Source organism: Artemia franciscana, chromosome 17 (assembly GCF_032884065.1).
Source record: "Artemia franciscana chromosome 17, ASM3288406v1, whole genome shotgun sequence".
In the NCBI taxonomy this organism is placed as follows: Eukaryota; Metazoa; Arthropoda; class Branchiopoda; order Anostraca; family Artemiidae; genus Artemia; species Artemia franciscana.
The window spans coordinates 15925819-15949614 of record NC_088879.1 but is presented as its reverse complement, the minus strand read 5'-3'; the positions used below and the strand labels follow the sequence as shown (position 1 = coordinate 15949614).

The 23796-nt window shown below is 34.8% G+C and overlaps 1 protein-coding gene and 1 long non-coding RNA gene across 2 annotated transcripts in view; both read right to left on the bottom strand.

Moving 5' to 3' along the window:
• The window catches only part of LOC136037915 (uncharacterized), a 343911-nt gene that overhangs the window by 15967 nt on the left and 304148 nt on the right, over window positions 1-23796 (bottom strand). The window lies entirely within an intron of this gene.
• Window positions 1-23796, bottom strand: part of LOC136037913 (serine/threonine-protein kinase PLK1-like) — a gene marked incomplete at its 5' end in the record, with an annotated part of 80912 nt that overhangs the window by 15967 nt on the left and 41149 nt on the right. Inside the window, 4 exon segments of the mRNA XM_065720769.1 lie at window positions 2410-2566; window positions 4950-5190; window positions 16950-17046; window positions 21900-22000. Of these exon segments, the coding sequence (XP_065576841.1) occupies window positions 2410-2566; window positions 4950-5190; window positions 16950-17046; window positions 21900-22000 (596 nt within the window).

The window sequence follows — 23796 nt, the reverse complement described above, 5'->3', positions numbered from 1 at the left end:
CGAATTGATGTTAACATGACTATTACATAAATAACCATTTCATGGCATCAATAAAACAATAAAGAGCCGTAAAGTATAGAGGTGCCACATACTTGTAAACAAGGGAATGAATTTAAATAGCCTTTTGACAAGATTAAAAAAGGAAAAAGTTCTATACCCAAGCTGTGAGTGCTCGGCCATCAATGTTCCGAGACCGAAACACATTCCCTACAACAAACATTTTTAGCTCTACAGCCGAATCTGGTTGGAATCGATTAAAGTAGCTTTGACATTTAAAGCGTTTAGTGGTATATAAATTAATACCAAATATTGATTCTGCAGAAAAAAGAAAATGTTATTTCTTATTTACATGACATTTTTAATCAGTTTACAAAATTTGGCATTCAAACTTGAAAAAACTCAAATGTCACATAACATAACCATGATGTTTTGCAAAAGGGCATGAGTCCACTTTTCTAATTTTACCGGAGAGCAAAATGAAAAAAAAAAGAATTCTTTTTGACAAATCAGAATTTAAGAAACTTGAAATGTCAAAGACTAGTTCCTTTTCGATCGGGATTCGCTAGAAATGTCCAAACTGTTAAATCTTCGTTGTTTAGAAGATAAGGGACTTATGTACTTGTTTACGCCCTTTAGGAATGATTTAGAACTCTGTCAGAATTAAAGATCACCCTATTTTGAGCAGACCAATCGATAGATCTCTTCGAGTTCTTTCAAACCTTATGCTCAAGTCGTTTTCAGAAAACAAGTGGACTTCAACCCTTTTTGCAAAACGCCACTGAAAACTATTAAATTTAATTAATTGATGCAGATGCTTTCAAGAAGAAAAAAAAAATAAAAAGTTTAGGCATCGGTCTTCCAAGTTTAAAACACATTTCCTACAAAAATTCTTAGTAAAACAATAGAACTTGTTTGGCAGCCATTTAAATAGCTTTGACGATAAAAGCATTCATCGGTTTACAAATTTATATTCCTAGTTAATTATAAAAAAAAATCTTATTTTATCTATTTTATAGATGATTTTAGGATTAAAATCATCTAGATTTTAATCCTAGCGCACTTCGGAAGGTGAATTTAAAATACTATATTATGCTATTAAATAATAAAAATATGATATAATAATAATTAAATAATAATAAATGCATAAAACAGTAAATTAAGTAATTTTATTAAATAATGAAAGTATTGCATTATTTAGTGAGAAAACTGTCTGTATTTAATAACAAATTTAAGATACTGGATTTTAATTGGAGGTCAATTCATAGCAAAACTGAATTTTTGAAACTTTTACAACTTTGCCAACCCTAGTAATAAAGTAATTATAGATATTAGAATTATTAGGTTTTGTGGTTTATTTTGGACTATTTCAGATTCATTTAAGACCATTAATTTAATCCAACATTAACAAATCAAATTTCATATTGTAAAATCATATTACCAGGTCTTTTTGGTTGCACAAAATATAGATATAAAACTAGTGCAAATATATAAATTTTATTTGTTTTATTTAACCTAAACTGCAATCCGTTGTTCATTTTCCATTGATAAGAATTTCAAATTGTTTTCCGAGGTTAATTTTCAGGTTTATCCAATTAAATGTGACTAGAAATTACAATTTCGACTCTTTGTATTTTTCCAAACCATACAAACTCTGAAACTTTTGGGACAAAATTGGCACTTTTTTGTGCATCATTGCCAACAATGTACCTAACTCATCTACAAACTATCAATGAAAATGCAGTCAATTGAGGTTATGAGTCGTTAAGGTATGCGAAAAAAAATAATCAAATCCGTGAAATTTTTTAATTCGTCCTATGGGTGATGGCTCATAAGAAAATGTTCTCCAAAAATGAATACTCACTGCAAGTTTGCAGATAGACCTATTTTCGTGATGTCATTAAATAATGTATCAATCGATCAGTCAGAGAGCTGGAAGGATTCAAAATTGACAGAATGTACCTAACTTATTTTCAAACTATCAATAAAAAATACAACTAATTGAGGTCATAAGTCATTAAGTTATGCGAAAAAATCGAATACGTCGACTTTCTAATTTCGTCCTGTATTTTGTTGGTTGGTGGCACATAAAGAAAGATTTTTGAAACAAAAGTGAATACTCACTTTAAATCTGAACATAGAACCATTCTTGTTGTTGTCATTAAATAATGCATCAACTGATCAAAGTCTGATCAGCCAGTCCACCTTCCGGTTGATCATACTGATCAGCTGGAAGGGTTCGAACACTGACAGAATTTTGCCGAATTCATCGTCAAACTACCAATGGAATTTTAGTCGATTGAGGTTATGAGTCATTAAGTTATGCAAAAAAAAGATCGAACACGTCAACTCTTTATCCCATCTTCTATCTGTTGGTGGCGAAAAAGGTTTTACAAATAAAAAAATACTCACTGCAAGTCTGAAGATAGAATCATCCTCGTGCTGTCATTAAACAATACACCGACTGATCGATCAGAGAGCTGGAATCCAAATCCGTATTTATTCGAGTAGTCAATCCACTTACTAACGAATAAAGGGGATACTTGGATGGCCCGCGGATTAAACGATACTAGAAAAAAGGGAAATTTAATTAAAGTTTGAATATGGTAACATGATAAAAAAGTGATCGCCCTGAGTAACTCCGAGCGTTAGTAGCAATTTTAATGTGGATCATTTTCTCGATAGCAAAGATTCCCCCCCCCCCCGTAAATGCTTATCCCACGAAACCAAACATTCTTAAAGAAAGTTGAATCTGTTCTAGAAATACCTGATGTAACAAACAAGGGCATATCCAGAATTTTTGTTCGGGGAGTGTAGGGTTGCAAAAAAAAACTTCTAAAAACGCATCAAAAATTCATTTATGTGCATTGCTGTTACGATTATACATGTTGAAAAAAAGTTCGAGAGGGGGATTCAAACTCGATAGCCCCCCCCCCCCGGATACGGGCTTGGTAATAAGTTAGTTAGATTTAGGCAATTCTGCATCGAACAGACTTATTCTAAAATAGCTTGTTTTGTATTATTCTTTTAGCTATTTCTATTCAAATAAATCCTTCTGGGGTGACATCTATTGATGTTACTAATGCGGCACACCGTTTCTTTCAATTATAACAAAAACAAATCGTCGTTTAAAAGGTGATTTCCCGCTTCTTAAAGTTGTTTTCAACTATATTTCCAAGTGCAGTGAAAGCTTTGTAAAGAAATAAAATAGGCTCCTTAAAATTGTTCCTATAAATTGTATATCCAGACATATACTTAGGGGCGTTGGGGCCACCCTCCTCCCTTATTCTCTCGTTATGTCAAATGATAATCTTCATACCATCACAATTCACCTGTTTTGAAACTTCTCCATTTATGCCCTCCTCCTCCTATGTGCCGGTATTTTTCCACGTCCTGCGTTGCATTTAAAATTTAAGAAAAAAGGTTTAAAGGGGTAAAAGGAATTAAGAGCTTTAAGTTAAAACTACTCGTCCAACACGTCGTTCTATTTAAAACTAAGCAATCGTTATTTTTATAAAAGTCTGCAATAAACTTTTATCTTATAAACTCGTATCTATGCTATCATTTCTTTTCTGTCTCTTACATTGTTCTTACCTGTCCCTTATATTGTCCCTTTTGTTGACATGTTGACATTTTTTGTTGACATTGACTTTGTGTTCCTCTACATTGTCCTTACATTTTCTTTCCATTACATTGTTACCTCACGTTTGTTCATGCTTACTTCCATCCCAGTGATAAAAGCCTTTTATTGACATGTTGACATTTTTTGTTGACATTTTGTTGACATTGACATTTTTTCCTTTACATTGTCCTTACATTTTTTGTCCCTTACCTTGTTACCTCAAGTTTGTTCATGCTTACTTTCGTCCCAGTGGTAAAAGCCTTTTGTTGACATGTTGACATTTTTTGCTGACATTTTATTGACATTGACATTGTGTTCCTTTACATTGTCCTTACATTTTCTGTCCCTTACATTGTTACCTCACGTTTGTTCATGCTTACTTTCATCCCAGTGGTAAAAGCCTTAAAGCTCTTAGAAAAGTGTTGAAGAACCATGCAACCAAACTCTCATGCAAGTGTACATTAGAGCTTTTTCTATGTTAAAATTGCTCTTATTACATCTCAAGCAAAAAGTGTTTCACATTAAAATGAAGTGACAAATCACTTACATTGTACTAAAAAGAAGTTGAATGTTATTTTTTTTTTCAAAAGTTCTAGAAACGGAACTTATTTAATGGGGTCAAACTTTCTTAAACCAAATATACCTTGAATATGAAGAAAAGATATTTCACTCATTTTTGCATTTATAACGCCGAATAACTTAGAGAAGAAAGTAAAAAAAAATCCCTTCTTTAACTAAGGGTGGATAAACAAATGTTAAAGTCTAAATGGTTATGTAGTTGCATTGGTGTCAGAAGAACATATTATTAAATATTGATAAATGATGATGAAAGTAGTATATGCCATAAAAGTGTCAGATTCATCGTATCTAAGATTTTAAACAGGCTAAATATTTTTGTTTTATTGTCTGTAATAATTTTTTGTCTCCCAGTTGTTGAGACCTTTTTCAAGGGTTATTCATTTCTTCGTATTTCCGAGAGAGGAAGGCAGGGAGAGAGGAGGGCAGGGAGAGGGAAGTTGGATAGAGAGGCGGGGTTTTGGAGTCAAGGTCCCTCCCTCCTCCTTTAGATTACTTTCATCTCATTACGGATAGCTTTGAAATGCATATAGAAGGTTTTCTATTTGAATGGGTTTGTGTTTTGAATGGGCATTCTTAGTTCGAAGAGCTTAACACAATCTCCGATCAGATTCCTGGATGTGCTCGGACATCCATCCTTCTTTAATTTTATTATTATGTAAATCCATAGTTATCACGATAGTAAGAACACCAAAAAAATAAAATATCCACCCCACCCCCCTAAAAAAACTCGAAATAGACACTTAGGACATACCTTTGGGTGCTTTCACAAGGCAGGCTTCTAGAATGTTATGTAGTGAGGAGGCTGTCATGACCTTGGCTTTATCCGGGCAGAAATTGCCTTTAATTTTCTCTTTCAGGGCGCTGAAAGGGGATTTCTCTGGTGTTTCCCGAGCACTTTTTGAGACCCTTTCTGGTGAACCTTGCCGGCTAGATTTACAGGAGTCTCTTAGGCTGTGCTTTCTTGCCAAAATCTGCACTAGATCTGCATTAGGCTGGAAAACAAATTAAAATATTAGTCGTTGTTCAAATCAAGGTCGTATCCAGGGGAAGGAGTTACCAGGTTTGAACCCCTCCCCCGACATTTTTGTCCGACTTTCAAAAAAGTAAAAAAAATTCATATAAACAAATGTTGATGCTTTTTGCAAAGTTTTTTTGTACGATCCCAGCCCCTCCCCCCTTCCTGAACAAGAATCCTAAAAACAGACTTAGCTTAAATACTTCCTTGAGAAGTTAAATTCGGTAGAATTTAATTTGAAAATCAGTATGATGCATCTTTATGCTCAACAGATATCTTATATCTTGTCAAACGAACAATAAGTGTATATGTGCATATTTATTTATTCATATGCAAATTTTGTCCTCGAAAACGGCGCTATATTTTTTTCATTGGCAAACTATACCTTCCCGGTGTGATGATGATTTTTGGATAGTTTGTTTAGAGCCTTAATTTTGGAAAAACATTTTTCCTGTGAATAACATCACAAATACTTAGAATACTTATTTATTTATCTAGTCATACAATAGCTTGTAAGCTAAAAAGCTTGTAAGCATAACAATTTTTATTATAACAAATTTAATGAATAAGTTATAATAATTTTTTTTGAAGATGAGTTCCTGTGCTAATTTTTTAGAGCATATTGAATTTAATTTGGTATTATATAGTATAGAACAACTTTTCTGTATAAATATGCAAAAAGATATGCAGAATAAAATAAAATGGAATTGAAGTTGTTTAGTGAAAGAGGTTGAAAAAGCGCTGTCTTTCTTTTCTTCGAGCGAACATCGGTCCCTTGGTACTTCGATATTATGCATAATTCGCTAAGATGTGCATCCGAGCTTGGGGTTTCTCAGTACCTGAATAACTGAGGAGAGATGCAACGTCTTAAAAAATTTCTTGAAAAACAAATGCTGATATAGGAATAGCGAAAGTTTTTTTTTCGTGGAAAACACAAATCGCAGACGAAATTTTACTTCATTAGTATCTAATTAGCTCATAAATGCTGGTAAACTGAGGTCAAAGTTTCAAAAGTCAAAGATCAATCATAAACACATATGGTGCACAGCTTTGTAAAACGAGATTCTCATTTAGAAACAAAGAAAAAACAAAATTGCTAAGCGTTTTAGCACTGTAACGGTGGATATGATCAATATCAGGGGCTTTCGGTACATATTGATAAAGATAATTAAAGTATGGTTAGTCAGCAAAGTGCCAAGATCTAGGTAGGGTCATGTTCAAGACAATGTGTTAGCAGGGGAGAAGAATAATATGGGTGGAAGAGACTGGAAGAACGAGTAAAACGTTATTGAAAGAACGAAAGGCAATGAATAAACAAAGAACAGCATTTCTTCATAATCTGAGAGACCAACGGAGTGGGATTGGGTTAAAGCTCTTTTTATACAAAATACATATAAAATTTGTTTGTATACATTTTTTGTAAAATGCCCCTTCAGCCCCCCTAAAACCACAGATGTGGCAATCCCCCCCCCCTGGATCTAGCCTTACGGCAGCTTAAAATTAATTCTGAAACATTTTTTTAAGGTAGGAGTAAGACTCAATTGATCTTTGTTCCATTGCCCCTCTTTGGCCTCAAACTGTTTCTCAACCTCAGATCTTTCTGATAAATTACTAAGCATTTTTACATTGCAATGATGGGTGTGAATGATGTCAGAACCAGTTCATACTAATTACATTGAATACTCTGTCAGTATATGGTAGGGATAATGTAAAGATAGAGAGAGGGTCAGAATAGGAGGGAGGGAGTGCTTGGAAAGGATGACGAGTGATAAAGCATATTGTACGTTTCCAAAAATGTTATTTTTAGTACAAACTTTTTAATGAAATCCGCTTTGATCGAATGCACTTATTTTATGTTTTGCATATATTTACACATGTGATGTGAGAATGGCAAATTCGTCACAAAGTCATGAAAATACATGAAATTTATGGAAGTAACAGTAGAAACTAGGTTGCGGGGGATTGGGTGTAGGTGCCCCTCCCAATCGTGTATCAGCCAAATATGTTACAACTAAAACTTCCAGTGTAAAGTCTGAGGGATATCAGTAAACAGCAAAGCTATATTCAGGGGAAGGTTGGGGGTTCAAGCTCCTCCCCCCTGAATGTTTATTCGACTCATAAAAACGTAATAAAAATGCATAAAAGCATATTTTTGGTCCATTTTATTGTACCCCCCCCCCCCCCCCCCGATAAAAAAAAACAGATACGGCCCCGGTAAACAATCGGAATGATGCTTTATAAACATTTTCGTATAAAGCACGTAATTTCCAAACTAAAACACTTAAACGGACAAATTACTACTTCAACGATCTCAATTTCCATTTCTACAAGAAATATACTTTGGCTCTGTCTCGGAAAATTTTCTCTATTAGACAGCACGCGAACCTCAACTTCGGATATATCCGTCTTTTTTATTAGAAATTTAGTCGCCTGAAAATAATTTGGAATGTTAACGTTAACTGTTCGATAAGTGTGTTTAGGAAGGCCTCCCAATGGTTTATTATCGAAAGAATTTTACACTAGTTATCTGGATTAACCTTTATATCATTTAGCATTTAGACCTGTTCATTCTGACCTTTGCCAACAGACTTCAATCAGTTTATTTTCAGTTCAGTTCATTCAGTTTATTTTCACATTCTAAATGTATTTTTTTAGAACCTGTTTATAGCAGGCAAATATAATTTTATTGCAGATTATCAAATATTAATCAGGCTTGCAAGCGGCAACTCAAATCAAACAGTGCAGAACAATATTAAAATTTCCGATTAAGTCAAAGATTATAAAACTGTATAGACAACTCAACTACAGAATATGGCGTAGATATTAAGAATTTCGTTAAAATAAACAGACAAATATATCAACTACCAAAAGCCAAACTTTTTAAAACTACACACCCTTTCTTTAAAGAAAAAAGTCCTTATGTTTACACCCAATAGATAGATAGATAAGATAGATAAGTGTATTTCAAAAACCCGTGGGCCATATACACACAACATATAAATAAATAACAAACAAGCAAGGAAATTAACAACAGTACGAACACGCACAAAAAACAGAATTCAACGCAAAAAGTACCAAATCTAACTACAAAAGAAATTAATCATATAAAACTTTTTCTTCTTATTAAAGATTTTTCTATATATACTCCCACTCGAAATATTGTGGTTGGGTTACTATTTTGTAGAATACCCGGAAGCATCAAATTAATCCCATGCAAATAAATTTCCCGTAAATCCAAGAGCACCGGGCATTTCCGGAGAAAATGATCCAAGTCTTCATCATCATCTTTACAAAGAGGACAAAGATACCGCCTATCAGGACCAACTATCATTTTATTTTTGTCGAACGTTTTTTGCCTGTTCTGGATTGGAAGACAATTTGCCCTAAGCTGAATCCAACGACGTAGAATCATAGCCGGTAAATTAAGTTTAAAATAAACTTCCTCCCCAAAACTAGGTTTTGCCTGATTATAATGTTGTAGGGTTGTAGAATCAAGAACCAGCCCTTGCCAATGCTGAATTTCCTGACTCTCTAATATAAATCGTACCTGGCTTTCTAAATTTGCTGGTACATCGCGAGAGCAAAGACCATTATTCCATAAATAAGGCATTCCTACTTTTTCTAGTAGGATATAGTAGCAATATTAACCAAGAAAAAATAAAAAAAGAAGGTAATTAAAATGAAAAGCGTAAAAATAACACCAAAAAAAAAATAACGGGACTCAACCTTTACATAGCGACGAAGATAAAGATAAAGATATCCCCAAAGCTCTAAATCCTAATATTGCTGCTGTTTCTTTTGATTCTGCTTTAAGCAGCCATGTATTTGAAAATCCTAGCCACAAAATACTTTTTGAAGAATCCACCCTTATTAGCAATGACCTAGGAATAAAGCAGGTAGTTTGAGAAGCAATTGAAGTCAGACTTAAGATTAATAATAATACCTCCTTAAATAGGAGCTTGGGGGAATATTCACTAAATGCTATCCACACAAATTTAATTAAAAACCATCTTAGAAAATATTTTAAAAAACCAGTCGATATTAAAACAGAATCAGTCAAAAATAGACCTTTGAGATCAGCTGCCAAAAAAGCAAGATTAGCACTAAAAACGCGTAATTAATTATTCTTCTTTTATTTCAATGAATTGCCTCGTTTCATCTCACTTTATTTATCAGTCCTGGTTGAACTTCGCTGAAGTAAGGAGGCTGGGACTGTTTTAAAAACATTTCATTTTAGTTTTATTGGCCGTAGATTGTTGTAAGTTTTTCTTCTTCTATATATTTATGTTTTGCTGAGGACGGCTCTTGGACATAGGGCCGAAATATTCGTTCCATTAGATTTCCACTGTCTTACGAAAAGAATTCCCTATTGTTCTTCTTATTTTTGATGTTTGTTAACCTTTACAATAGAAAGCTATACAAGAGACGCATTCGACGAAACCCCAACCTGAAATAAATATGAAACAAGTGGCGTAGGAAGCATATCCAAATTTGGCCTGGATTTATATTTGGATACAGTTTACTAGTTTAGTCTTAACCTATAATACAATAGGCCAATTACAGAAGGCCTCCGTAGCTGGCCCAGCTCGAAATATTAAAGCTTCCATTATCTTTCCCTGATTTATATACTACACGACTATATACTATTAACAACTCACTAAAGCACCGAGAGCTGCCGGAGGCAACACAGCTCCGCACGCTCCTCCTCAATCCCAATCTATTCAAAGCGTCCCTCTTTACACCCTCTTCCAGCCTCACTCGGGGACGGAAGGCTTTTCGTTTGATCCTAGATGTATGACCGAAAAGGACGATCTTTGGCAATCTCTCATCCTTCATCCGCAAAACGTGTCCTAGTCATCTCAACCTTTCTCTCAATACAGAAAGAAAGACTGCTTTCCACAATTTTTATATAGTTTGCCATTTTTGCGGTTTAGACGAACCTTACTACCCCTAAAATGAAGTCGCGTGCATGTAAATGTAATATAGGAAAACTGCATTATATTTGCTAGATCGCGCCCTCATGACTTGAGCTTCATACCGCCAGTTAATAGACAAGAAGATCAAAAATGATAAGTTTATAACTTCACAAGTAAACGTTTTTTATCTGATTTTTACAGCACAAAACTTCCTAATATTGTTTTACTAATCCCTTTTATTGCTGCCAGTAGTTTTTGAATATAATTAGTTAGCACTGAAAGTGAATTAACAAAAAAGAATTGTGACTGGCGAAAAATCTATACTTTGCTCTTGAAATACGAGATTTTTGAATCAAAGTTTAAAGCCGACATCTAGAGAAGCAACTGAAGAGGAACAATGTGGAGAATAACAGCAGCAGATTTTGTAAAATTGCTCAGGTGTTAAAATACCACTAACATAATGATCGAATCTTCAAAAATAACATCCCACCTCTCGCTAGAATAAGATCCAGTCCCCTCTTGCATTGGGAGAACTGACCCAATTCGAATTCAGTACTGCTATACAGATTGACTCTTATTAGCACTTTTCCCTTTTTCTCCATCAATGCTGATTGCATAGCCTTTACTATTAATTTATGATACGATCAGATATTTTTTGTAACAAAAAAATGGAGTTTAATTTTGTCATGCGTAAGGGCTCAGTACTTTACTCTATCTGGTGCGATAAACGACAACTGGGCTATTTTCACGCTGTCGAAGCGTAAGTTCTCCATCCATCGTTTTCGTGGTCTGCCTCGTGGACGAAGGCTATGGAGGGATCATTCAGGGGTGATTTTTGGGAGGTGACTCAGTTCCATTCGCTTGACGTGGCCGAACCAGCGCAGTTGTTGTTTCTTGATTTTAATGAGAATGGTTTCAGTGAACTGGAGCCTTTGACGTATTTCCACATTTGTGTTTTGGTCAGTGTATTTGATTCTAGCAATGCGACGGAGGCATCTCGACTCAAAAGCTAGAAGTTTTCTTTCGTCTTCGGTTTTTCACAGTCAATGTTTCTTATCCATAAATAACTATGGGGATGACTAAACTGTTGAATAGGCGCATTTTGAGTTTTTCGGAAGGTGGTTACTTTTCGAGAGGTTGGCTAGTCTTCGGAGGCTAGAGCTAGCAAGTACAAGTCGAGGCAAGATTGTCTATTTGCAGCCCTCCTGTTGTTGCGCTACATTCCGACTGCATCAGTGACCGAACGGCATTTAGAAAGACGTTGAAGAGACGTGGTGATAAGATGCAACCCTGGAGTACTCCTGACGAAGTTGTGAACTCTTTCTGAAAACCCATCAGCGGTTATTAGTTGGCCTCAGGACTAGTCGTATAGACTCTTGATTATTTGGGCTATCTCATAAGGGATCCCGTGGTGAAGGAGGTTATGCCACAGTCCTTCGCGCCGTATCGGGTCAAATTTCCGACGGAAATCAACGAATAGTAAGTTGAGTTTTTGGTTGAATTCAATGTATCACTCCATGAGTTGTCAAACGACAAAATCTGAAAGCTTCTTGGAAATTGTTGCAGTTGCTAAAATGACAAAAAGAAAAAAGAAATAACCTGGAAAAACCAAGTTTTTTTTATACAAGCGCATCATAATGGTAGTATCGATATTATTTCTTGGATTTATTTCTCTTTTCAAAAAGAGAGCAACATTCAGCCATCTTTAGTTGCTTGAATATTTTGCCAAAACTATGCCTAAAAATAAATATAATTGTGTTGCGAGAGCAACACTTTGGTTTTGCCCCGTTTTTTTTTTTTTTTTTTTTTTTTTTTTCCTATACCGCCAATCTCAGCTTATTCCTGGAAACTGGTAAGGGTCTAACCTGTGCGGTTTTTACGGAAAGTGTGGACCTCAGGCCGGATTGATGAATTGAGACATTACATTTTGGAAAGCTCCACAGAACTCTTGCCTGGGGCCAAAAAAGATGGTTTTTGCTTGTCCACGAACCAGAGCCTATGGTGTGCGAAGTGAAGTGGAGTTATGTAGCCTATGTCAGAGAGGAGTATCTGAAGTTGTGCAGCCAAGCTTTCGTTTCATCAAACCATGTTTCTGCTTTCGAGTGGAAGGCTCCGTTCTAGCAGGCAAGCAGGCAGGCAGCACTTTCAAATTGAAGATGGACTAAAATCTATAAGTGTGAATATATGCGGCAGTTACCCGGCCCAACAGCCAATATATCTTCTTTGAGTGATAAATAGAAAAATTTACAGAAGCAAAAAAGCGGCATTTTCCCACGGGTCCGAAAGTGCTGCCGTGATTTCGGCTGGGTTTATCATTTGTTTTTTCGGACTTGGGATTGAGGTAGAGAAATGTTATCAGATGTACCTCTTAAACTTTAAAAAGTTCTGTCATTGCTAAAGAAATTGTAGCTTATCCTTTGCTCCTTTCTAAGTGGTGACGTTAAAAAGTAGACCTACGGCAAAAAAAATCACTTTTGAACTAAGACAGATATAATTTTTCTTCGACGGCAACTGATAGCTCTTGATGAGCTGATCAAAGTATATTTCATCCATTTCTTGGTACAAAAATTCCTTCATGGGATATACTAGTTTGAAAGTTTCAAGGGGTTGACAACTTCAGTAGTAGAGTACACACTGAAACCAAAAATAGGCCGATACCAATTGTGAGACAAGTAGAGGACTTGTAAGCAATAGTCGGCCGTTAGACCATAATCATCTCGGCAATAAGGGGTTTGCAACTTTGGCTAGTTGGTGTACCTATTATTTATTTCCGGTGCATTTGATGGTAAGACCGAGTTGGTTCCAGTGGTAAGACATGTAGGGGACTTTTAAGTAATAATCGTCTTTTAGGCTACAATCATCTTCAGAAGAGGGGTTTGTAACTTTTGCTAGTTGGTGTAACCTACCTATACTTACTGTAACCTAGAATTAAGTGTTTACGCAACGGGTACAAACGATAACGTAAAACAACGAGGCAGTTTCGTAATAATTAATAGAGTGTTATTTATGGTATTTTGATCCTGAAAAGTTACGGATAGCTTTATAATACCAATAAGATCATACAAGATACTGTTTTAAGTTTTCATCCGTCACGATGTCTACGATTCATAAGGATAACGTTCAACTGGCTGCAAAGTCAATTTAGTCCCTCTCTGGGTATTATCGATAGCTCGTGATGAGCTGATAAAAACATGTCACAGTAGTTTCTTCATAATTAATAGTGTCATTTATGGTATTTTGATCCTGAAAAGTAACAGATAGCTTTATAATACCAACTGGATTATAGAAGATATTGTTCTAAGCTTTCATCCGTCACGATTTCAACGATTGAAAAGGATAAGGTTCAACTGGCTGCAAAGTCAATTTAGTCCCTTCTTTCGATATTCTTTTGTTATGATTGTTTTTTCAACGCTGAGGAATAGCCTTTGATTATGTGATTACTGATCGTGTTCTTATTTGAACATAATGTTTTAAAAGCTTCGATAGGCTGACAACTTCAACGTTTAACCGATAGCAAAGAAACAAAACTAAAGTGTTGCTCTCGCAACACTTTATTCGGCGAAGCCGGAGAAAGGTTGCCGCAGCACTTCACGTTGCTCAGGCAGTGTAGGTCTAGTTGCCTTAGTGATCGGTTTCGCAAATGAGTCAACATTGATAATAAACTAATCAGTTATAAGCTGCTAAAATTTGATTTGGGTAAAGTGCTATTCATCCACTCCATGGATACAGAATTCTCCGACCACGATTTTGTTACAGATTTACATATTTGAATTCAAACAAACAAGGCGGCGTTAGAGAATAACGGCGGCTTTAACAATATTTATCTTTTTTTTGTTCTGAAGAGCCTAAATTTGGCGACAAAAGTACTATATCAAGGATGATTATGCGTAAACTGTGGGGCGATAGAACATTTCTGATTTCATATTCAAATCCAGCATAAAAATTGCATTGTATATACAAGGAAACTTTCTTGAAAATTTGTTTCCCAGTCTGTTCGTTTCCATAAGCATTAATATATCCAAGCATATTTGTTTCCAGTTTCTTTCACAATAGGAGTTCTAGCGTAAATGATACTGATATTTTTAGCCCAAGAATACAGACTGGAGAGAATTCACACATAGAGGGATAAATTGAAAGAAAACCCTTCGAGGGAGGTCTAAGTCGTAAAACACACATGTGCTAGTTTGCAAAACACAAACTGTAAATTTGTTATAAATAACATCTTTGACGTGAAATATATGAGGATGTCAATAAGAAAGACCATAAATTAGCCTTATTTCATTTTAGCGCTGGAATGTCGCTCGCGGGGGGATGCAGGGTCACGCTTCGCACAAAATTCTTATTTTCATGAGAAAGGTACCAAAAAAATAAGGGAACACGCCCAAAAATTTGCGGAAATTGAGCTTTCCTCTGTTTTGAAAATCAGTACTGAAAAGTACTGAAAGTCAGCAACTTCTTTATTACTACTTCATGACTCTTATAATGTGCACATGTTGGGTGAGCTATTATTGAAAAGAGACAATAATTCAAAATAAATTCTTTAAAAAAACTATCAAAGTCGTCATATCTTTCATGGTAATGGATGGTTAGTTAAGACCGTTCCTCGTCAATAGTAACAGACACTATAAAATTGTATGGATGGAATTGTTATATCCATCGAAATAAGATTTTCTTATGATTTGAAGATATAAAACATGATAACTTTAACATTACCTATCAAAAGTAATTAGCAAAAGAAAAACCGACAATACGCTCTAAAAACCGAGATCTGATTTATTTATTAGACCGTATTCGATGGTTAATTCTACGATAAAACACTGAAAAAATTTTGTGATCTGCCGAATGGTCTACGGGTAAAGGTTTCGGCTAGGTACCAAACGCTTATAGGTCCAATTATCACATCATCGATGCTTTCCTTCTATTAGTAATATTGGGTACATACTTGTATTTAGTTCTTACTCACAGTGATCTCAGTTTTGTTTGCTGAATGTGCAGTACTAGACCCCAGTGGTATGTTTTTATCTATATTTCTTTTATTTAATGTAATCTTTCAATTTATTTTTGAGAATGTTCAGGGACGAATGCGCCACCATGCGACAGTATATCCTTAGAAATTGTGGCGGATTAGATATAGCTTTCGAAAATTCTAAGCCAATTGGCTGTCTCTCAATAGAATTCTAACCCTGTTTGAAGATTTTTTTTTTTCAGGACAAAATGCCAAACACGGTAGCGTTTTGTGCCATGTTTCTATAGTGTAATGGTTAACAACTTAGGGGATTTTTAGTAAAGAACGAAGCCTAGCCCATAGTACCCGAAATTCCAAAACAAAGTGCCAAGTGAGGAAGAATCAGCATTTGAGGCTGATCCATGTATGGTAACAATTCTTCCTTTTAATCTTATGGGTAAAAATTTATTGTGAAAACAAATATATGGGAATTTCAAAAAGCAGCTTGAAACCCCACAAAAATGGTGTCAGATTGAAATTAAAAATACCTCATTAGAATGAACATAGCCAACAAACCCATGTAGGAAAATTACAGTCCCCTATCTTGAGCAACAACGAAAACCACTTTTTCCCATGGGAGGCACTGGTGTGTTTTCTTTTTTATTTTACTGATTTTTAATAGATTAAAATGTAAAAATAATTCTTCAAGATTATACCCCCTTTTTAGGGGTGTTGTTGTTTCTCCGATAATTAAGAAATTTATCTCATGCCAATTATTTTTTTTAAGTAACATTGAAAATTCTTTTTTTTTGAGGCGCGGATGGTTAGAGCTACTGTTAACAGGGGGTCGGCTCTACACTCGTCGCTGATTACCATGCAAGTTGAAGCCTCCAGAATTATACTTTCAACAAACAATCCTAACAATAACTTCACATGCAAGATTTTGCATTAAAACATGAGATTTTGCAAAAAGTCTGTATATGTAACTTGGCCCAAAAGACAAAACACTTATATCAACTTAATAATTAATTACACATTTAACAGTCACTGACGCCGAATTATGATTTTAATCTGACTTTTTCTTATAGAATGATCTAAATCTCCTTAAAAATAGGAAAATATTCCATTTTTTGTAAGTTTTACGTCTACTTTCGACGCCCTATCAAAACTTAAAAACTTAAAAAAAAATCAAAATGTAAATTGATACATGTTTAAAGCTGAATCTCAGCTATTGAATAATAGCGAATTGTCGTCTTATGCTGAAACATTATAACCGTAGGCCGGAAGAAACATAACAAAAAAAATTGTTGAGGGAACACAAATCGGTACTTATCTGTTAGCCAGTACACACTGGAGAATTTGGATCTATAAAATCAGATAATAGCCGGTTTACAGATGTCTGTATAAAGATACAATTAGCTTCGGCTCAGTGGAACACTACATTGTACCTGTATTTTAATAAAGATTTAGTTGTATTTTGCTTAGGTTTGGTTACATTTTGCATGTAGCCCTGCATTACTCAACCCCCAATATATATATATATATATATATATATATATATATATATATATATATATATATATATATATATATATATATATATATATATATATATATATATATCCTATGTATCTCCCGAGCGTCTCGGTTGTTTCAAACCCGTACCAGTAGATCCAAATTCTCGAGTATTTACTGGCTGACAGATAAGTACCCACAAACCTTAAAAACAAAAAATCAAAAAGGAAAATTTATCACAGAATTTCATATACAAAATGATAAAGTGGAAATCGTTGGGCTATTGTAAGACACGAATCGACGCTGTTAGTACAAAAACATTCACTGCAATTATCAAAAATACAAGAAGAGATAACTTACTCCTGACAAATCCTTGACAATAATTCGGCTTGATGATAATTTCACTGCACCAGATTTTGATCCGTCACTTTTTATTGAAGAACAGGGAGATTCAGGTCTAAGAAAACCAGTAATATCATTATTATTATCCAAAAATTTCATGTTATACATGTATAAAATGCAGTATCTTATTCTTAAATGCATGCTGCATATCCCAAAAAACAGAAAAAAAAAGAAAAAACACTTCTTTGATATGGCACCACCACCAACAACTACATAATAAATAACGTATTCTTCTCGGATCCCTGCCACTCACCCGAACCATCTACTAACATAAGGGGACAGGAAAAATCTAAACCTGTGAACTTTAGTCTGTGTTAATATACTAATAAGCACGTTAGAATCTCGCATGTTCGGTTGCGACATTTTTATCTCAAACCAAATATTTCCATATATTCCGGAACTGCATAAGCTGCTCATTCACAAAAATGTGATATAACTGATATTAGTATTTATCACCCATTCTAAACTATCTTTTGAAAAGATTTGTAATCTGAAATATTTTCTTATTTAAACTAGATTAACTATTTCATAAAACAAAATTTAGTTTCAGAGTAGATAAATCAACAGAACGAAGGATTATTTTTCTTAGGATAGGAATAATCGTGTATCTGCAAACGTGTATGATTTCAAGAAACTGTCTGGGGCTACACGGAAAGCAGGTCGTCCTTGTCTGGGTTGGTAGGATGTCATAAAGATTTAAAGGAAAAGGAAACTTCCTGGGAAGGTGCAAAGAGGGAGGCTTTAAATAGATTAGGTTGGAGGAGGAGCGTGCGTAGCTGTGTTGGCCTCAGGCGGCTTGGTGCTGCAGTGAGTTATTAGTAGTAGGCTAGTAGTAGTAGTAGTAGTGTATTCTCTGATGGCAAAATTTATGATTGTATTGTATGGCTGGATGTTTATTTATGAGTTAGAAAAGTTTTATTATATTTTTTTTTTCTATTTGCTTTTTTAGCGAAAGGGGGAGAAGACCTTAAAATGGGGAATTAAAACCAACAAAATGACAAAAGACTAAAAGCAGACGAAAAGAAAAGCAAAAATTAAACCAAGAACTTGTATAATTACTAGACTTCAGAAGTGAATCTGAAGTTGATTAACTGTAAATTTTAGTTGTTTTCAGTCATCACTTGTTATTCCTTTTTTAATCTTATTCTTTTTTACAAACAAAAAGGGTATAAAAATCAACAAAAAGGCTATGAACTCCAACAAAACGAAAAACAAGACTAAGAATATATTATTTCTTGTTATTATTGACCTAATCTTTTTTTTTTTAAACCTTGGTGTTTTCTAATTCGTCATGATAGGCGAGTTGGTCTTAAAAATTACCTTTGCGAATGATACAGCGATGTCTATTAGTGGAGAAATATCACGAACTCTGGTCTTTGGTGTGTAAAAATAATTGACCTAATTAATGAAATAGGTTGTCTTCCAGCCATGTTGCACCATACTTAAATCATATCCAAATTGGCTATGTAAAGATTGTCGCAAACAGAGGGAAGTATAATAGTCGTGCGCTGGCCAAACTTCATTCTACTTTCTGTGAATATTCTGTTCTTTATGCTTTAGGTCTTTTCCCCCTTCTTAAGAAAGGTAATTTAAAAGAATATGGATAAATTATTTCAAATTTTGCATATTCCTTCTGTATAATCCACCTTGGACAAAAAACCAGATTCTTGTTAGCAAATTTTCAGTTCATGATATAACCTTAAAGTTGGAGATTCTACACAGAAAACTCTCCAGTACAGCTTCTGCGCGCCGATCCTCTCAGCACCGTCTTATCCATTTCTTTCGTTGATTTTGTGTTTGTATTTGTTTTCTCTTTGTTTTTTTTTTGTTTTTTATTCTTACTCCGCCATATTTACTTCATGTATCGTGTGGGTGATAAATTAATTAAATAATTAAATACGCAATTTGTTATTTTTTGTCGGTCAAAGAAAGGTCTAAGAAAATATTCATGTCACTAATCGATCAATAAGAGTGTATTTGTATCGTTACCTAAGTATTTACATTCATTTTTTTTTTTTATTATTCAAATTCTTGCTGAGTACCCACGGTTATAATTTAAAAAAATGTTGTTCAGCGCTCATGCCAAAAGTTATTCCATTTCCAACCTCATTGGGCATATGCCTTTCCTCAACACGTCCCTGTTTGAACTTTGCTTCCACCATCTTCATGGCTTCTGGCCTCATGTTAATTTCCGACAAATATCTCAAAATAAAGCTAAGAATATTTGATGAATTCTACATCAGTCGACAAACCAACCAGTTAATATAAGTGCGGAAAGGAAAAACATTTACTAATTTTATGTTTCTTCCCAATTAAAATCAGAGAGCATCGAGTTTCCTAGTAATCTTTTACTAATGGCAACCATTGAATAAATGACATGAGTATCCAGGTTTGATTTTGTATTAGTTTCTTGCTAACCTCATGTCAGGAATACTGAATATACGGCTTCTTCCTCACGATACAGAACGCTCATACGACCCTCCTCCCAAAGTGAAAGCCATGATAGTTACTTGGATACATGTCAGAGGCTTGTCTCTGCTCTAAACATCCCAGTTCGGATCTACTTCAACACTAAAAAATTCTGGATGAAACAGAATCTGCCAATCTCTGTATCATACTTAAAGTCGAGAGGGAGGGAGTCACAAGGTTTCTTCATCATCAGAGTAGTATACTCGCACGACCCTCTTTCTCATACTGAATTAATTAAAAATTTATAAGTAGAAAGTTTGTTTTGAGCAAGTTAGACCATACAAAACTAAGCTTTACAATCAAAAACTGTTTAATATGGCAAGTAAAAACAGATAACAGGAAGCCCTGGACCCTGACACACCAACATTCCATGTTTTTTTTTTTACAAAGGAGATGGCTAGAGGCCCCTGGAGGCTTGATGAAATATTGAGTTGTATACAACTGTCAACATTATTTGCAACAATTTTGAAATAAATGGCTTTATTTTTGGAGGTCAGGATTACCTCCAGAACTCTTCCCCTCCATCCAAAACATTTCGTATGTATGTCTGCGTCCAATAAACCTTATTATTAGTAAACTTGGGGGAAATATAATACCTCAGAATTTAGCCTGGACTAGAGAAGAAAATGATAGTGTTTGTCTTTGGATTTGTTTTGTAATTTTGTTAGTCTTTATGCACGCTGAACACTGAACAGGTTTATTTATTGGCAGGGAACAGTTTCAATTATTCCTGACATCAACGTTTCTTTTGTAATGGCTGTGTAGTTGGAAAAAATTGCAAGTGCTATTTCTCTCAATTTGAAATCTTCATAATTCCAAATCACTTATGGTTACAGCCAAAGGAGTATCCGGGATTTTTCTTTGGGAGAGGGGAGTCAGAGAAACTAACATCAAAAATTTTGTTTCTATGCATTTTTGTTGCGTTTTTACGAGTCAGAAATTTTTCTTTTTTTCGGGGGGGGGGGGGGGGCAAAACTAGCCTTTCCCCCTACCTCGGCATTCGTTGCAGCAAATTGATCGGAGATATTCGAGGGTTGTGACTGCTTCGCTCCTGGTTCTACTAGTCCCCATAGCACTTTCCATTTATAAAAAGGATAAAATTCGGTTTTGTGTTAAATTTTAAGAACAGAAGGTCGATCCGAACACCAACCTATTATTTGAAATAAAAATTTTCTGCAACGCACAAAAAAAGATTAATCACACTCGGTCCTAATTAACACTAAATTAAGTGCATAATTACAATGTTAGGCCATTAGAAAAAATCCATATTGTTTGATGTAAGGATTTTGTTCGATCTAACAAATCGGAAAGGGATATTTTGCGTCCGAAAGAAGAGATCATACAGTTTTGGAAAAATAGCCAACTGATCAAATGCGGCTAGAAGTTGGTGGTGCGTTGAATTGGCTGCTGTTGGCTAGCTCAGCTGATGAAATCTATCTTATGCACAATAAAACAAAAATATTAAAGTTGAAATCATTATCATAGGAGAGAGCAAAAAAAAAAATAATAGATCGCGACAAATAAAATGGTGGAAAATACAAACAATCATTGAATTACAGTTTCCTTGGTGATCATTGACTTTATAAGGAAATGAGAATGACAGATAAGCAGAACAATTTTCCAATAATGAACGGAGCAAGTCCTTTCGGAGATGGATCGGATTAGCTATCATCTAGAAAAGAGAGCTCTTATAACTAGTCTCCACTAGTTCTAAGATTTTTTTTCTTTTGTCGATAATTTCAAAGGATTATCCTGCAAGCAGTTTTCCAAAAATAAGAAAGCAATATTTTCTGTCTTTCCACTGTAATTAGAAACTTATAGAAATGCATGAATTTTGTCTGATTAAAGCTATCTCATGCGTCACGTCCCACCAATGCCTTCAAATCTGGAGTTGATCGTGACTGGCAGATGCAACCATGGAACCTCAGTCACTAGACAATGCAGTTTAAGGTAATTTAAGGTGCAAATAAAGATTTTTGAATTTGTCTACCAAACCTAAATTGGTAATCCACTGCTCGCATTGGTCTTTCTTCTAATATAAATTGGTATAGTTTACAATCAAACATACCTCCTTAGAGTTAAAACTTAATCAATAAAATACCTAAGCATGGTTGTCAACCCAGTAATTTATTCTTTTTTTAAGACATGTCATATTTTAGCCTGTACAATCAGTACTCTGCTAAGATCAACAGGAGGGTCAGATCACTCCTATTCGAGAGGACCGAGAAGATTCAAAATACAGATTTTTCAAAAATAAAAACTGCAAATTTGAGACGCTTCAAAAATGATTTCATTGTGCCTCAGGTCAAAGAATCCGTTTAATCCCCCCTCCCCTAAAAAGTAACTATATTTAATAGCACCGCAATCAAAATAAGAATATATGGTGGCGACACTTTAGCATCACCTAGCAATTGTTTAAATAAGTTTTAAACAACTTACCGAGTAGATGGTGCCAGAACAAATTTTGGTTGTCTGTGGCAACATGAAGGTGGCAATGAGAGGGGTATATATCCAGAGGCGAAAAAGTCATGATTCAATATCTAAAAGAATAATGTTTATAATAATAATACCGGTGATAAGACACAAAATAAAAAAAGACTATAGGATACTTGTTGAACAAGAGACCAATGTTAGTCTTTAAATTACATTGTCAATTTAAAACATGTATTAGAACCCTAAAATTAAGATATCAACCATATGCCCAAAATGCAAGAGTAAATATTTTATCCCGAAAAGGGTATCCACGAATACATGTTTGTGAAGTCTTTTCCACGAATTCTAGAAGAGCTCATTCGTACAAAAATTTTTGTTCTGATGCTCGTTTATGTGACAAAGAGAAAACGCCACAACTACGTGCCGTTTTGTCAATGCTACAGACCCTAAAGGACCAAAATACTATTGTTTCTAAGGGCATGCTGCCAAACGGTGGTATATTCGGCGCTGAACATATGCACAGTCTATTGATAGCTTAACTTAACATAGTTAATTCATTTGTAATTTCTGTTTCTATGTACAGCATTGCATAATTGCAGACACTCAGGAAATATTTCTACGAAGGGATGATTACTCATAGCCTCAAAAAGAACACTTTAAGGCCCAAATTTTTGTTTGTTCATGAGAGGTCCTTCAAATCAATGTGGAGGGGAGTATGTGCAATTAACCCCCTAGCCAAGGGAATGTATTTAACTGAGCATCCAATATTGTTCTTGAGGGGATGACAGCTTCTATCTTATTGGGGGGAAGGTTTTGAGCATAAAATGAAAGATAACAGTCATACGCCTACCTGCATGGAAGTGGGGAAGGGTAAGGAGAATCCCAACGATTAAAATGTCTTCAAAGAACCCCTGCTCTTGTGGAAAATTATTAATATACAAAAGAAATTTGCCTTTTGGAATTTGAAACCTGGCTAAATTTCAGACCCCTTCTCTCCAATTTTTAAAACCCGTTTTACTCTTTTCTGATTTCTAATAAAGCCGTATTAAAACCATTAAATTTGAAGTCGAGATCTCCAATTTCGTTTATTCTTAGTATAGAATAGTTCCTCCGCTATGACTCAGGTCAACAAAGAAATCATTCGATATCAATTATTTTTTTAATGAAAAGACCATATTTAAATGTTTTCTCCAAAATCACACTAAACAGTTTCGAGTCGATTTTTTACTACCTTTGTCAATATTTACATGATATACACAACAACAACAAATCGTACTATACATCATGGTCGTATTCAGGGGTGGGAGTTACACGATTTGAGCCCCCCCCCCCCGGAATTTTTGTCCGATTTGTAAAAATTATAAACAAATGGCTGATGCGATTTTTTATTTCGAACCCCGCTCCGAAAAAATACTCCACCCCCCAGCCCATAACAAAATTCTGGATACACCCTTGCTGTACATAAAGAATAAAATCATAAGGATTTGAAAAGAAAACCCTGGTTGCGACTTATAAAGTACTTTCACCAAAAACAAAGCAACCAACAGCATTACAACGGTCTGGATTATGGCAAAACTTAATTAAAGAGACCTATGACACCAAATTTTCCCATGAAAAATCCGTATTTAACAGGCTCAGCTTAAATAGCACTAACCACAAGTTATTACACAGCAAGAGAAGATATTGTATATTGCAACTTTCGGTGAATCTAAATAACAAGGCAGGAAAAATGTCATTATCAAATCTTAAAATAGTTTCATCGGCATACATAAATTCAACCCTTTAGGACCAGCCAAAACAAAATCGAAATAAAAAATTCAACTCTCATAAAGTACAATCCTGACACAACACAGGGGAGGGATCCATTGGGCGTTGGCTTTATTCCACAACCTTCCTATCTTAA